The sequence below is a fragment of the Balaenoptera ricei genome, chromosome 4 (genome assembly GCF_028023285.1).
Source record: "Balaenoptera ricei isolate mBalRic1 chromosome 4, mBalRic1.hap2, whole genome shotgun sequence".
Lineage (NCBI taxonomy): Eukaryota > Metazoa > Chordata > Mammalia > Artiodactyla > Balaenopteridae > Balaenoptera > Balaenoptera ricei.
This window is the reverse complement of record NC_082642.1, coordinates 23,318,375-23,334,450: the sequence shown is the minus strand read 5'-3', so window position 1 is coordinate 23,334,450 and position 16,076 is coordinate 23,318,375. Positions and strand designations below refer to the sequence as shown.

The 16,076-nt window shown below is 41.6% G+C and overlaps 1 protein-coding gene across 1 annotated transcript in view; it reads left to right on the top strand.

The window, feature by feature from the left end:
• The window catches only part of SRPRB (SRP receptor subunit beta), a 31,379-nt gene extending 20,047 nt beyond the window's left edge, over positions 1–11,332 (top strand). The window contains exons 6-7 of the mRNA XM_059920305.1: positions 1,373–1,427; positions 9,362–11,332. Of these exons, the coding sequence (XP_059776288.1) occupies positions 1,373–1,427; positions 9,362–9,575 (269 nt within the window). The 3' untranslated portion in view covers positions 9,576–11,332. The remainder of the gene's footprint in view (positions 1–1,372; positions 1,428–9,361) is intronic.
• The last annotated feature ends 4,744 nt before the right edge of the window (positions 11,333–16,076 follow it).

The following is a 16,076-nucleotide window of genomic DNA, read 5'->3' as shown; positions in this document are numbered from 1 at the left end:
CAATAATAAAATAATCTCTCTTTTCTAAAAAACTAAAAATAAGATAGACTAGTTGATCTTTAGTCCTCTTTCAGACCTAATATTCTCATTCTATGAAAAGCTTAGTGCATTTCTCAAAGGTGAGCTAGTAGTAACCCTAACAATGCCTTATCGGGAATCAGTCTTAGGGTCATTACCTGACATCTTTATTTCTTCTATATTTATTTGGCTTCTGCTGGTGCCAAACCAGTGCTTTTTTATTACCAAAGTGCACTTGATGCCATAACATACCATCTTAGTATCAGCTGGAAATGTTCTTGGTTTAGTCTTATATGACAGGTAGGGTATTTCTATTGGAGTGAAGGGTCTTGTTAAAATCACAAAGCTGGTAGCTTCTCTTTGTTACATTGGCTGGCCTTATGTATACAATATATGTGTTGATTTCAAATGTCTGTAAGATGTGGAAAACTTTTGTGAAAGAGCTTCTCAATTTTAGGGTCACCAGCTTAATTGTAAGCATTATTGTAATATAAATATTCGTGCAAATATAAAGCTTACTTTGATAATAGAACTACTAGTGATAAAAAGCTCTTTAAGCAGGCTTCCCTGGCGGTGGAGTGGATACGAATCTGCCTGCCAATGCAGGGGACACAGGTTTGATCCCTGGTTCGGGAAGGTCCCACATGCTGCGGAGCAACGAAGCCCGTGTGCCACAACTACTGAGCCTGTGCTCTAGAGCCTGCGAGCCACAACTACTGAGCCTGTGTGCCACAACTACTGAAGCCCGCGGCCTAGAGCCCGTGCTCTGCAACAAGAGAAGCCACCACAATGAGAAACCCATGCCCCGCAACAAAGAGAAGCCACCGCAATGAGAAGCCCACACCCTGCAACAAAGAGTAGCCCCTGCTCGCTGCAGCTAGAGAAAGCCCGTGTGCAGCAACAAAACCCAACACAGCCAAAAATAAATAAATAAAATAAGAATAAAAATAAATTAAAAAAAAAAAACTCTTTGAAAAAATGGTGGGGTTGGTGGGAGGGATAAATTGGGAGTTTGGGATTGACATATACTCATTACTATATTTAAAAGATAACCAACAAGGACCTACTGTATAGCACAGGGAACTCTGCTCAATATTCTGGAATAACCTAAATGGGAAAAGAATTTGAAAAAGAATAGGTATATGTGTATGTGTAACTGGATCACTTTGCTGTACACCTGAAACTAACACAACATTGTAAATCAACTATAATCCAATGTAACATAAAAATTTTTTTAAAATGGTGGGGCAAAGAAACGTACTAGTTTAAATAGGAATTTTCCATATGTGCAAGAAGTCTTGGGGAAAAGACCCCTTCTGCTTTAAACAACAGCGGTGTCTTTATTTCTTTACAGACATTACAATGGCAAAATCAGCAAAGTTAATTCAGCAGCAGCTTGAAAAAGAAATGTAAGTAAGAATAAGTCGTATTGGTTAACTGTATTTCTTAACACTTAGGAAATATGTATATATTGCTTAAGGTCTTTGGTTTTGTATGGTTATCACAATTAGCCTGAAGATTGGTGTGAAATATACTTGTTAAATAATTGACAGCAGAATTAATGGAACTGTAAAAAGTATTAATGGGATGTTTATAGATATTTAAAATTTTCGTGGAAAGAAAATCTCAGGTTTATTGAGACTACAGCTCAATTTGTTTTCCCACTGTTTCTAGACCTAGTTTATAGTAGATATGAAAGGATTTAAAAACTAAATTTGAAAGCCATGGAAATTTTTGTTGACAGAACAAGAAAGGAACACTTCAGAAGAATATAAAAATCTATGATACTATTTTGTAGTTTGTTTTTTGTTTTCAAGCTATGTGGCGATATCATTTAGCTTGATTTTAGTGTTTAAAAATTTGTGAATTGAGCTATAAGCTTTTGAATTTTAAGGAATCTAGCATGTCTCTGTGTTCTGCTGATTTGTAAGAGTTAGCTAACAGGTTGCTTACATAAGAGATACAATCAACATTATAATAGAGCAAGTTATGTTTTCATATTGCTGTTATGTAAGGATATTTTTAATAAAAGAATCTGATGAGGAAAAATTGTACAAATTCAACTTTTAGTAAATGTTTTCCCATTACCATTTACATTCTCCTTTGCTCATTTAACAAGCACCTATAATTTGTCTAACATATGCCATGACCTGCTCTAGGATGTGGCTATAAGAAGTATGATGTTGTTCCTGTACTCAGGAGCTTAGAGTCTAGTAGAATATGGTTTGCTTCAGGGGTTGACAAACTCCTGCCAGCAAAGGAGAGCAAAGAGTGGTTTTGCATTTTTATAGGACAGGTAAGAAAAGTAGAAAAATATGTGGCAGAGACTAAATATCACCCACAAGCCCAAAATATCTAATTTATGGCTCTTTACAGAAAAATTTTACCAGCCCTGGTCTGTCATTTTCTGTGGTTTCTTTGTTTTTTTGTTTACTTTTTTTCAATTGAGAATGATATATTCAATCCCATGTGCTTTAAACTTTTTAATGTATAATAGAAGAAAAGTTAGCCATTCAGTCAGATTTATCAAAGACATCATGCCTTCAAATTGAATATCAAAAGAAAATTTTAACCCCTTTATTGAGGTATAATTGATATGTAAAAAGCTGTGCATATTTAATGTATACAACTCACTTTGGGGATAAGCATACACCTGTGAAACCATCATCACCATCCAGGCCATAAAAATATCCATTACTTCCCAGAGTTTCTTCCTACGTACTTTATTATTTGTGTGTGTATGTATTTCATGAGAACACTTAACATAAGATCTACCCTATTAGCAAATTTTAAGTGTACAGTGAATACTGTGCTATATAGTAGATCTCTAGCACTTACTTATTTGCATAACTGAAACTTTATACCCTTTGACCATCATCTCTCCATTTCCCCCTGCCCCCCACCTTGGTGACCACCATTCTACTCTTTGCTTCCATATGTTTGACTGTTTTAGATTCCACATATAAGTGTAATTAATCATAATGGTAGTTGTCTTAACTCTGTCTGTTTTATGTTATTTCACTTAGCATAATGTTCTCTAGGTCCATCCATGTTGTTGCAAATGGTAGGAATTTCTTCTGCAGGGCTAAATAATATTCCATTGTATATACGTTCCACATTTTCTTTATCTGTTCATCCTTCGAGGGACATTTAGGTTGCTTCCATGTATTGGCTATTGTTAATAATGCTGCAATGAACATGGAAGGCATGTACCTCTCCGAGATCCTGATTTCAATTCCTTCGGATAACTACCCAGAAGTGGAATTGCTGATTCATATGGTAGTAGTTCTGTTTGTAATTTTTTGAGGAATCTCAGTGCTGTTTTCTGTAATAGCTATACCAATTTACATACCCACCAACAATGTACCAAGGTTCCCTTTTCTCCATATCTTTACGAACACTTATCTTTTTTTTTCTAATGTTAGTAATTCTGTCAGGTGTGAAGTGACATCTCATTGTGGTTTTGATTTGCATTTCCCTGATGAATAGTGATGTTTAGCATCTTTTCATGTACTTGTTGACTATTTGTATGTCCTCTATGTCTGTTCAGGTCCTTTGCCCATTTTTTAAATTGGATTATTTGGGTTTTTTGTTACTGGGTTGTATGTTTGTGGACAGATCCAAAAACATATTGCTAAATCCCATATTTTGGATATTAACCCTTATCAGATATATGGTTTGCAAATATTTTCCCCCATTCCATAGGTTATCTTTTCATTTTGTTGATTCTTTCCTTTGCTGTGCACAAGCTTTTTAGTTTGATATAATCACACTTGTTTATGTTTGCTTTGTTACTTGCTTTTGGTCTCATATCTTAAAACTAATTTCCACAACACCAATGTCAGTGAGCATTTTCTTGGATTTTTATGGTTTCACGTCTTATATTTAAGTCTTTAATCCATTTTGAGTTGATTTTGTGTACAGTATAACATACACAGTTTCATTCTTTTGCACGTAGATATCCAGTTTTCCCAGCACCGTTTATTGAAGAGACTATCCTTTTCCTATTGTATACTCTTGTCATCCTTGTTGAAGATTAGTTGACTGTATATGCATGGGTTTGTGCTGGGCTCTCTATTCTATTCCATTGATCTATATGTCTTTATAGTACCATATTGTTTTGATTACTATAGGTTTGCAATATAATTTGAAATCTGGAAGTGTGATGCTATTGTTCTTACTCAGGATTACTTTGAGTATTATAGTTCTTTTGTGGTTCCATATGAATTCTAGCATTGTTTCTTCTATTTCTGTGAAAAATTCCATTGGAATATTGATTGAGATTCCATTAAATTTATAGATGGACATTTTTTTGTTTGCATCGGGTCTTAGTTGCGGCAGGTGGGATCTTCATTGCGGCATGTGGGATCTTTTGTTGCAGCCTGCGGGCTTCTCTCTAGTCGTGGCGCGCAGGCTGCAGAGAGTGTGGGCTCTGTAATTTGCAGCACGTGGGCTCAGTAGTTGTGGTGTGCGGGCTTAGTTGCCCCACGGCATGTAGGATCTTAGTTCCCTGACCAGAGATTGAATCCACATCCCCTGCATTGGAAGGCGGATTCTTAACCACTAGAACAGCAGGGAAGTCCCCTATAGATGGACATTTTAACAATGTAAATTATTCCAATATATGAACAAGGGGTATTTTTCCATTTGTTTGTGTCTTCAGTTTCTTTCATCACTGTTTTATAGTTTTCAGTGTACAGATCTTTCACCTACTTTGTTAAATTTATGCCTAAGTAATTTATTGTTTTTGATGCTCTTATAAATGGAATTGTTTTGTTAATTTATTTTCCTGATAGTTCATTAGTAGTGCATAGAAACAGAACTTGTTTTTGTGTGTTGATTTTGTATCCTGCAATTTTACTGAGTCTATCAGTTCTGGTTTTTGGGGGGTCTTTTATGGTTTTCTATATTTAAGATCAAATGATCTGAAATCAGAGATAATTTTACTTCTTCCTTTCTGATTTTGATGCCTTTTGTTTCTTTTTTGCCTAATTGCTCTGTCTAGGACTTCCAGTACTATGTTGAATAGAATTGGCAAGAGTAGGCATCCTTATCTTGTTCCTAATCTTAGAGGAAAAGCTTTTAGCTTTCACCATTGAGTATGATGTTATCTGTGGGCTTGTCATATATGACACTTGTTATTTTGAGGTACATACAACTATTTTGTTGAGTTTTTATCATGAAAGGATGTTGAATTTTGTCATATGCTTTTTCTGAATCTATTGAGATGATCATAAGATTTTTATCCTTCATCCTGTTAATGTGATGTATCCCCTTTATTTATTTAGGTTCTCTGATGTTGGGTGCATATATATATGTATATATACACAATTATTTTATCCTCTTGATGAATTGGCCCCTTTATTATTATATGATAACCTTCTTTGTCTCTTGTGACAATTTTTGACTTAGTCTATTTTGTTGATATTTATGTATTCAGCCCTACTCTCTTTTGTTTATCATTTGTATAGAATATGTTTTTCTGTCCCTTTACTTTGAACCTTAAATCGAGAGTGCATCTCTTAGAGATAGCATGTAGTTCAAGCTTGTTTTTTTATCCATTCATCCACTCTGTTTTGATTGGTAATTTAAACCATTTACATTTAAAGTAATTATTGATAGGTAAGAACTTATTCTGTTTTGTCGATTGTTTTCTGACTGTTTCATAGTTCCTTTGTCTCCTCTCTTCCTTTGTAATTTGATGATTTCTTTTGTATTGTTATGCTTTGACTTTTTCCTCCTTATTTTGTGTGTCTACTACAGGTGTTTTCTTTGTGACTGTCATGGCTTATATAAAACATCTTATAATACTGACAGTCTAATTTAAGCTGATAACAACTTTGTATACAAAAATTTGTATACATTAACTTCTCCTTCCCCCACATTTTATGTTACTGATGTCACAATTTACATCTTTTTATATTGTGTATCCATTAATAAATTATTGTAGTCATAATTATTTTTATTACTTTTGTCTTTAGCTTTTATGCTAGAGTTAAAAATGATTTATGTATCACCATTACAATACTAGAGTATTCTAAATTTTAGTATGTTCTTACTGTTAGAGTGAGTTTTATACTTTCATATGTTTTCATGTTCTTGATTAGTTTTATTTCACCTTGAAGAACTCCTTTTAGCATTTCTTATAAGGCAGGACTAGTAGTGATGAACTGCAGCTTTTGTGTGTTTGGGAAAGCTTTTATCTGAAGGACAGTTTTGCTGGGTATAGTATTCTTGGATGGCAGTTATTTTTCTTTCAGCATTTTGAATATATCATCCCACTCTCCACTGGCCTGCAAGGTTTCTGCTATGAGACCCACTTTTAGTCTTATGGATTTTCCCTTGTTTGTGACAGTTGGCCTTTCTCTTAATGCTTTCAACATTCTCTCTGTGTTTTGACTTTTGTCAGTTTGATTATAATGTGTCTCATTAAAGCTCTCTTTATGTTTAATCCATTTGGGGTTTTAGGGGCTTAGTGGATCTGGATGTTCATTTCCCTCCCCAGATTTGGGGGTTTTCTATCATTATTTTTTTTTAATAAGCTTTCTGATTCTTTGTCTTTATCTGCTCTTTCTGAGACTGCCATAATGCATATATCGGTTCCTTTTATGATGTCCCATAAGACTTTCTTCACTCTTTTTCGCTTTTTCTTTTTGTTTTTCACACAGAGTAATTTCAAATTACCTGTGTTCAAGCTCTCTGATTCTTTGTTCTGCTTGATTGAGTCTGCTGTTGAATTTTTCACATCCATTCATTGTGTTCTTCAGCTCCAGAACTTTTGTTTTTCATGGTTTCTATATCTTTGTTGACTTTCTGATTTTGTTCACTTATTCTTTCCCTCATTTTGTTGAGTTGTCTGTGTTCTTTTGTAGCTTATGGGACTTTCAGATGATTATTTTGAATTCTTTGCCAGGTACTTTGTAGATCTCCATTTCTTTAGGGTCAGTTATTGCTGCTTTATCTTGTTCCTTTGGTGGTGTCATGTGTCCCTGATTTTTCATGATCCTGTGTCCTTATTTTGGTGTCTGCACATTTGAAAAAGTAATCACTCCTTCTAGTCTTTATAGACTAACTTTGTCAGAGAAAGCACTTTTCTAGTCAGTCCAGCCAGAGATTCTGGGTGGGCTTGCTGCTGGAGTCCCTAGGCAGGTTGGCCTTACTTCTGGGTTTGTGGGTGTGTGGGCCTACTGCCTGGGTCCATGGAAGCTGGCCTGGAAACTGAATCTGTCATGGCTGGCCAGGTACCTGTGTCTACTGGGGCTGGCCAGGAGCTAGGTTCCATGACACAGTAGGCGCTCACTTCACTCTCCTTCCTCCGTGTGAATCATATCTCTCCATGCTGCATTGTTCAGGCTTGCAGGAGCAGTAACATGGGTAATGTGGAACTGTCCTTTCTACCCTCTTCAATGCATCTTTTCTTATTTCTGTGTTATACCCAGGTGCTGTAATCTCTAACCTGGATTTCTTACCTTTCATGAAGGTATTCTTCTGTGTGGATGGTTATTCAAATTGATGTTTCTGTGAGAGGACTTGAGCTGAAAACTCCCATTCTGCCATCTTGCTGGTGTCACTCTCAGTGGTTTCTGTCCTTTCTGAAATTGCATGTTCATCACCTCTTCTCCTATTCTTGATGTTCACTCTTTTGAGACTGCATATTGCTTGTCATTAAGCTAAAAAACTTGGAATTAGCTTATTTGTTTTTCTAAAATTTCTGTTGCAATTGTTGAGAATTATCTTTTGGACAAAAACAGTCATAATATTTTTATATCCATTTTTTTAAACAGCATAGTCCAAGTCTTCCCATGTTTAAAACACGTTTTCCTTAGTCCATTTGTTTTTCACTCTAAAGGGCCATAGAAAAACAATACAGAAAGAAATGCTGTATTATACGGCAGTAAAATAAAATGTTAAAAAGTTATAAAGGGGGCTTCCCTGTTGGCGCAGTGGTTAAGAATCCCCCTGCCAATGCAGGGAACACGGGTTCGAGCCCCGGTCCGGGAAGATCCAACATGCTGCAGAACAACTAAGCCCCTGTGCCACAACTACCGAGCCTGTGCTCTAGAGCCCGCGAGCCACAACTACTGAGCCCGTGCGCCTAGAGCCCATGCTCCGCGACAAAAGAAGCCACCGCAATGAGAAGCCTGTGCACCACAACGAAGAGCAGTCCCCACTCACCGCAACTAAAGAAAGCCCATGTGCAGCAACGAACCCAACACAGCCATTAAAAAAAAAAAAAAAAAGTTATAAAGGTTAATATCAGTTAAATTAGGAGTCTAAATTTAGTTTAATCCTGTGTTTATGAGAATTGGGCCTTATCAGCTTTGAAGCATTTCATAGTCTTCTGAATCACAAGATTTACTATGTTTACATGGCCTTATGGCAAGAGCTGAATATGATGTTTGTCTTTTTTTCCTTTTGAGTTGTTTTTTTAATTGTAAAATATATTACATGTAAAAGAGTATATGTGACACATATATTGAGTTTAAAGAATAGTAAAGTAAATACCTATGGACCCACCACTTTGCTTAGAAGGCCCTATGTGCTCCTCCCCAAATGCTTTTCCCTGTATTAATTATTTGTTTTTAAAATACATTTTCCATATATGTGTGTCTTTCTAAACAAGGTATTTAGTTTTCCTGTGGATTCTTCACTAGTTTTCATGAAATCTTACAGCACCAAGAAATGCTTTATTCTGTAAGAAAGCAGATTGTCAGCCTGTATTCCTCTGCTTCTGGACAGCAGAAAGGGGGAGAGAAGTAGACAAATGAGCCTTGCTTTTGCAATTCTTATTAGGGCCAGCAGGTGGCAGTTAAGTGACTTAAATTGGGAAAGTGTTAGTGGTTAAAGAGATTGGAGAATAGTAATTGTACCCAAACTTGATATGAGAGTCTGCAGTTTCTGGATTTCTAAGCTCTGTATCCAGATAGACTCAAGGTAAATATAAATACCCTATCTACCCACACTTCACTTTCAGAAACTTTTCAGAAAGGTTTTAGAATACTTATAGCGGGTAATTTAAACCTATATCTTAAAATGGCATCATGCAGGAAATCCTAGTAGAAGGGGGCACTGAACTGGAAGAAGGTTGGTGTGACCTTGGTTCATTACTGACCTCCTGTCATCTGGCCATGTTAGGTTGGATCCGTAGCCTGTCTGTCCAAGAGAGTGACCTATAAATGCAAATATTCAACAATCCTAATAGCATAATTGACAGTTTTATGATGAAGTACTTAAATGAGTGCTGAAATATTTAGGAATTAATATGACTTCCTAAAGGCCTTTAATTGTTATATAAAAATTAAGCTCTTTTTGCTTCCTGACTCATTTTCCTTTTGTCTCACAGCAATACTTTACGAGTCACCCGTTCTGCTGCCCCCAGCATACTGGACAGTTCCAGCACTGCCACTGCTCAGCTGGGAAAGAAAGGCAAAGAATTTGAATTCTCACAGTTGCCCCTCAAAGTGGAGTTCCTGGAGTGCAGTGCCAAAGGCGGAAGAGGGGACACTGGCTCTGCTGACATCCAGGACTTGGAGAAGTGGCTGACTAAAATCGCCTGAGGGCCAGTTCCAAACACAAGATGCGAATGTGTGTGTGTGTGACTGACGGTTTTGGAAAAGGATGTGGTAGTCTGGAGTTGATAAAGAAGGGGTACATATATAGTTAGCAACTTTTCCTTGTTCTGGAAACAAATTATTGTTGAAACCAGTGTGGAAGTTTTTAAGTTCAGTTCTCCCTTATTGCTTTGAAGCTAGTTAGTTTGATTTGATTCGTGTCTTCCCTTTTCAAAGTGTATGTAAGGTCCCTTTAGCATATGCTTGATGTAAGGTCAAGGTCTAACAAGCCGACCTCACGTAGAGAGGATATTATCTTGAGAATATAATATCATCTAAAATGTTTTCTTGTCCTCTGCTTCTGTGCTTTGGTCTCTTTTTCCTGGAAACAAACCTGTCTGTGTATGGAACTGGGTGATTTCCAATTGCCTTTGACATTCATGAGCAGTACATCATCTAGTCCTCTGTGAATTTTCAGATTTGTAGATGCAATTACAATATCGTCTCCGACATGTGAAGGAAGGTTGAAAACAGCAGGGCTGTGTTGACAGTGGTCTGTTCTTCATCAGCTCAGTGACTTGTCCACAGTCCAGCCTCATAGCACTTAGGTTTCAAAAACATGTTGTGAACCCTAGGAGTCGTCCCCAGGTGATAGAACTATAAGTGCTAAATCCCCAAATGCCACTGAAATGTACACTAGAAATGTACATTCTAGTGGTTTCCCTTAACTGGGGAATATATGGAGATTTAGAAACTATTCTGGTTTTCTGGATGCATGAGTACTCCTGGGCTATCTTCATGTGCTGTTTGATGAGCTCCTATTTTGTACTGTCAGCTTGAATGCTGTGGAACAAATACAAAATGAAAAAAGTTCTCTGTAGATTTTTAAAGTGCATATTCACTGATGGTTTAAAAAAAATGGCGTTTTCAAAGTGATGTTCTTTGCTGTCTTCTTAAATGTATGGCTTTTATAAATGATTAATACATTTCTTGGTAAACAAAACAGCCTGTCTAGCTTAAAGCATTTAAATAGAGTGGTAGAGTAGGTACAAGTGGGAGCACGTTTTAGGATTCAGGCCCAACTCCAAGTTTCCAGGGCCTAATGATTGCAGTGTACATAAGAACAAACTCTTCAATCCCTACCTCACACATTCAGGGACAAGCCAACTAAAGCCTCAAAGGAGACAAGGGTGGCTGTGGATAAGTGAGACACTAATCGCAGAGCAGTGCAGGAAGAGCAGTAACAGGAGAGGCGCAGGGCGCTCCAGGAGTGTGCAGTGGGGTGCCTAACCCAGTCTTGAGGGATGGGGAGAGGCAAAGGAGAAAAGCATGGAGCTGATGACGTACAGTGAGTGTGGCCCCCACGTACATACACTACGGCCCAGGCCTCTGCCTGCTGTCTCCCCTTCCTGTGTGTCACTCTGGCTCCGAGTGAGGGGACCCCAGGGCCCCTCCTCCCCCGCCCGCACACCCTGCATGGCACCTTGCTTGCTGGAGTATGAAATAAACCCAAGCTCACGTGGAGAAGACGTTAAGAGTCTGACCGTGGCAGGGTTCTTATTGGGAAGCCTTACTGCTGCTAATGTTATTACTGTCTTTTGGACTCTTTCTTGCCCTTTCCTTATTAGCCGAGTAGTAATTTAAGGAAGTGGGTAAGATCAATGAACCAGAAGCCCAAAAGGAATGTGATGAATGTGACATGTTCACATAATCATAGGTTATGCTCACCTGAATAAACATCAATGGCTTGATGCTTCCGTTAAGAGGCATGTGTGTTCTCTCAGCTTTTTTGTTGTTTTTTCTGGTAATAAACTGTTTTACTTTACTGGAGGAAGCAATACGCAGAACAAGTGACTTGAAGAAGGGGAGCAAGGTTGAATTTTATTCAAGACCTAAAGATGGTCTTTTGAAAAAGGAAAGTTATGTCTCAAACAGTGATTCTCAGATGTTAGTGTGCATCAGAATTAACTGATGCTTGTTAAATAGCTCACCTGAGGACCCTGCTTCTGAACATTCAATTCAGCAGTAGATCGGGTGTGGTCTCAGGAATCTGCATGCTTAACATGACCTCTACCAAGCACCTGGGGCTCCTGGGAGCACCCTCACAGGTGATGTGGCCTCCTGTAGTATCATGTGTGCCTTTAGTGTTTTTCGTTTCTAAGTTCTTTGGGCCACAAGCCCTGTGTAGTTTTGCTCACAGGATGAAGGAAGCAGGCAGGTCGCATAGTCCCATCCTGCTTCCTAACCCTGTGCCACAGTCATCCCACCCTTGTGGGTCTGGGCCAGGGTGAGGTCATGGTGACTAGTCCTTGGGAGCTTGGAAGGGTTTTCAATGGGAGGTCAAATTATTTTCTTGTGGCACTGAACCTGTTCAGCCAAAGTAGGCCCATTTCTTCATGGGATGGGAGGCAAGTATGGCCAGAGTGGAAAGAGGGATGTCAGGTCACGGGGACCAGCAGACTAGGCATGACTGTATGTCACAGGTGAGACAGTTGTGGCTTGAATCACCTCCTTGGGAACATGGCAGTGTCTGAGCCACTGCATGTTGGGGCCACTGAGACCTGCTCCCAGGGAAGCTGCCACCTGACGTGAATGGCCCTGTGCCCTGCGAGTGGGGAGGGGCAGGCGTGGTGCGGTGCCGGTATGGAGACAACTGACGAGCAAGCCCTGGGCACTCACTGTCCTGGTACATACCACCCGCTTCCGGAATGGGGTCTCCGTGGGTACGGAGCACACCCGCAGACCGAGGCCGCCTGTTTCTTCCAGCTCTTTCAACACTTTCCGAGCATTTTGGTGCCTTTGTAGCCCCTCTGCTGCCAGGTGCCTGACGGTTTGCTGGGATCTTAGCTCCTGACCAACAACAGCTGCTGTTGCTGGGGGGTCCCTGAGGTCTGCTCCTTGTATTTCCCCCACGCCCTCTGTCTCAGCGCCCCTGGGATTCCGGTGGTCCTGCTGTGTGCGAGGCACTTGGCTGTGTTCTGTTGGTTTGAGATCATTTCAGCCAGAATGGTATGCTTTTTTTTTTTCTTTTTTAAGGTTTGAATTTAGAATGGAATTATCAAAGCTTCAATTGGTTATGCCCATTCTCACGTAAAGGTGCATTAGCAGCAGTTTAGATGCTAACCTCTTCTATTTCAGCCCTTCAATTACTTAAAGGAAGGTGGTTGGTTACCTCACCTGACATCTGCACAGGCAGGTAGTCCCACTTCCTTTTTCAACTACGAAGCCCTAAACTGTTGACTACTCACAAGAGCCGTGTATGGCATTTATCCATTCGGAAAACGCCAGGCACCGTACCCAGCTCTGGGAATACCAAGTATGGCACAATTCCTGCTTTTATGGGCATATGGTCACTTTCTGAGGTGAAGAAATGTGCCCTTTCAGTGCGGCCCCTGCTCTCCCCTCGTTAGCATGGGCTTCATCTTAGCTGCACTGAACCCCGCCCCCCCCTCCCCGCCCCGCACTGCACGGGGCCCCAAGGTCAACTGCCTCAGGGCTGCCCTCACCTTCACCCTTTCTCTGCTGCTGCACCACCCTTGCAGCCCCAACATGACCTGTGTCTCAGTGTCTCCTGCGATCCCAGCGTCCTCCCTGTGGTCCTGTCGTGGGTGAGGCACTTGTTCTTTTGACTTAAGAGCTTTTTGTTTCAACTAAAATATGCTTTTAAAAAAAATTTGCAGTTAGCACAGGATTATCAAAGCTCCTGTCTGCACCCTTGGTCACTGGACAGCGAAACACAGCTACAGTGATAGGGAAAGCCACCTTGAGTGACATCCCTTGATGGCAAGCAGGGCACTCCAGGTAGGACATTCAGCACAACCCTAATCTTCACATTCACGTTTGGGGAAGCCCAGCAATGCCTCCTTCACCCGCAGGGGAAGTGGCTGCTGGACGTCTGTGTAAGCACCATGCTCAGGGAGATGACCCACTCCCCTTCCTGTCTGCAGTCATGTGGCCCTGAACACCACAGTCTTGGGGAATGACTGCTTGTCTAGAACAGCTTTACTCTGGCTTTGACCTGGTCCGTGCAAGCACGTGCACTTTGGCTCTAAGGCCTCTGCCCCCTGACAGGCCCTGTACCTCCTCTACCTTACCGTTTACACCTGGCAGCCAGGAAAGTTAGGCTCAGTGGGCAGGGACACCTATTTCCTGTCCCTCCTAATCAGAGGTGGCTTCCTTGAGGTGGCAGATTGGAGGGTGTTCCAGAAACTTTAGTACCTTTAAAGGGGAAAGATAATTAGTGAAGTTGAACTTGAGGAAGAATAAGACCTGGTGAACTTGGCTTTCCCTATAGCCCCAGGATTCCCAGCATTCTCAGACCAGGGCAATTCTGGGCCTAATCTTGGCCTTTGTGTCCTCATTGGATTGGTCCTACCACTCTCCTGGCCTTCAGGGCATTTTTTAGTCTGGAGGTGACTGAGACCTGAAGGGCCATCTCAGGGAGGTTCTCTGATTGGTGTGGGGTGACACTGGAGGGGTACGAGGCAGCTGAGTGTCATCTGAAAGGTGATTATGGTTCACCTTGAATTCTTGCCTTTAAATGCTTTCTAGAAATCACCGGAAGGGAGATCCAGCCCCTGTACCCACCCTTCCTAACCCTCAGCCATGGCGAGTGGAAAGCAGGGGTGACAGGAGGTATCACACAGCCCTGAGTCTCAGTTCTGCCTGGAGTTTCCATCAGCCTTTAGGCAGAATGGAGATTATGGAAGTGAGTGTGGATTTAATCTTATTAGTGCGTCCTGCCTTTTCCCCCCTTCTGAACTGGTGGAAAGCCCAGGTGAACAGGAGGGAGAAACAAAGGGCTTTGGATGGTGAACACACCACCGAGACATGAGAGGAGGGTCTTCGTGGAGAATGCACTTGAAGAAATCTGTTTTTCCACACCACGCCCCGCCCTCCCCACCCATATATGACTGCACCACTTAGAAACATTAGACAAGAGCCTTTGTGTTGAGAATTAGGACAGTTTATTGTTTGATCAACATGCTGAGTCTTCCACATTTTACACAGTTTTATGTAAAGTCAATGTGGCCATTTAAATCTGCTGAGCCAGTGAGAGATGGAAATGCCACCCTCTGTGCTCCTCACGGCCAATCACTTTTATGGGGACGGGTGAGGGGGAAGGTGACACACACGTGATACAGGCTGGCCGTCGATGTATGGAGGCTTCGCGCTGGAAGGAAGGTCTGAACCCCACTGCAAGGATAAACCACGCCCTGCCCGGAGCGTCAGCCACACAGGGAGGCGGAGGGTCTGGTGTCCAGGGAGTTTACACACTGAGAGCTCAAGGTTTTGGAACACTGAAACAGTCCATTTCAAACAAAAAGTCCAAAGGGTGCCCTGGTCTGACAATCGAGTGGACTTGGGGACTGGCCCTTCTTTGCAATGGAGGAGCCTGAAATGTACGTGGGTTCTTTCCTGCCTCACTCAGCTATGCTGGACAGACTTACATCTGAACCAGAGTAGAGATGGCCTGAGGAGTACGCATGCCCAGCCGCCCTGTGTGCCAGTGCACCGTCACATTTGTTACACACAGGTCAGCAATGGATGAAGAGTGGAAACACCTTGGTTCTGACTGCTTCTGGCTTACTGGGTGACCGTAAGCAAGTCACCCTTCTCGGTCTTGATTTTCCTGCCTTGGCATAGGAAGGGTTCTGAGCTCTCCGCCTAGATCAGCTGTAGCCAGGGGACAATGCCTCACATTCTTGGGGGAGAGGTAGTTAGGAAACTAGTGCGCACGGGTTAATGCACAGACACTTCAGCTCAGCTGCCCTTTGTGTGGCTCAGACATACCTCACAGCCCTCGGCTACCTGTTCTCACATCCTGACATCCTCACCAGCCTTCCGCCATGTGAAGGAATGAGGCTGCTCTGCCTGCAGGACACCGAAGCCAGCGGTGCCATTACTGTCACACCTGGTACTTGAGGGCAGGGGCTCCCAGCACTGACTGGCCACCAGGAAGACAGACACATTGCACTCAAAATGTGTTCTGCACCCTTAGCTACCACCATACAACCCTTGTTTCTGTTGCCTGAGACACTTGAACTGATCTGGCCATTGCTCCTCGAACCTGGGACATTCCAGACCGATTGAGCATGCTGACAGGAAGAGAGTGGTGACAATGACGGCAGGGAGGCCTCTGACTGAGTCAGCACTTGCTCACCTCAGACCACACAGCTGCAGTTCTAGCACTCAAGATGCTGGTGCCACACTTTCACTCTGGCACCTGTGTGCATTCATAAATACGCTTCCTGCTTTTCCCACCGTATGCTCAATTTTTCAGATGCCCACAAAACAGGAGCTTTACTGACAGCTTTTCTCTGAGATTCCTCGAAGTAAAAGAGAGGGCTACAGAAGATGACCCTGCTCTACTCCCAGGTCAGGGCTGCTCTGTGGGGAGAGAGACTGAACCACTGGCTAAACTGAGATCATTTCCTAAAAGGATTCCTACCCTTTGCCTGGATTCGGCAACGATGGGATACTCTCACTGCGTATGCTGAGGAATTT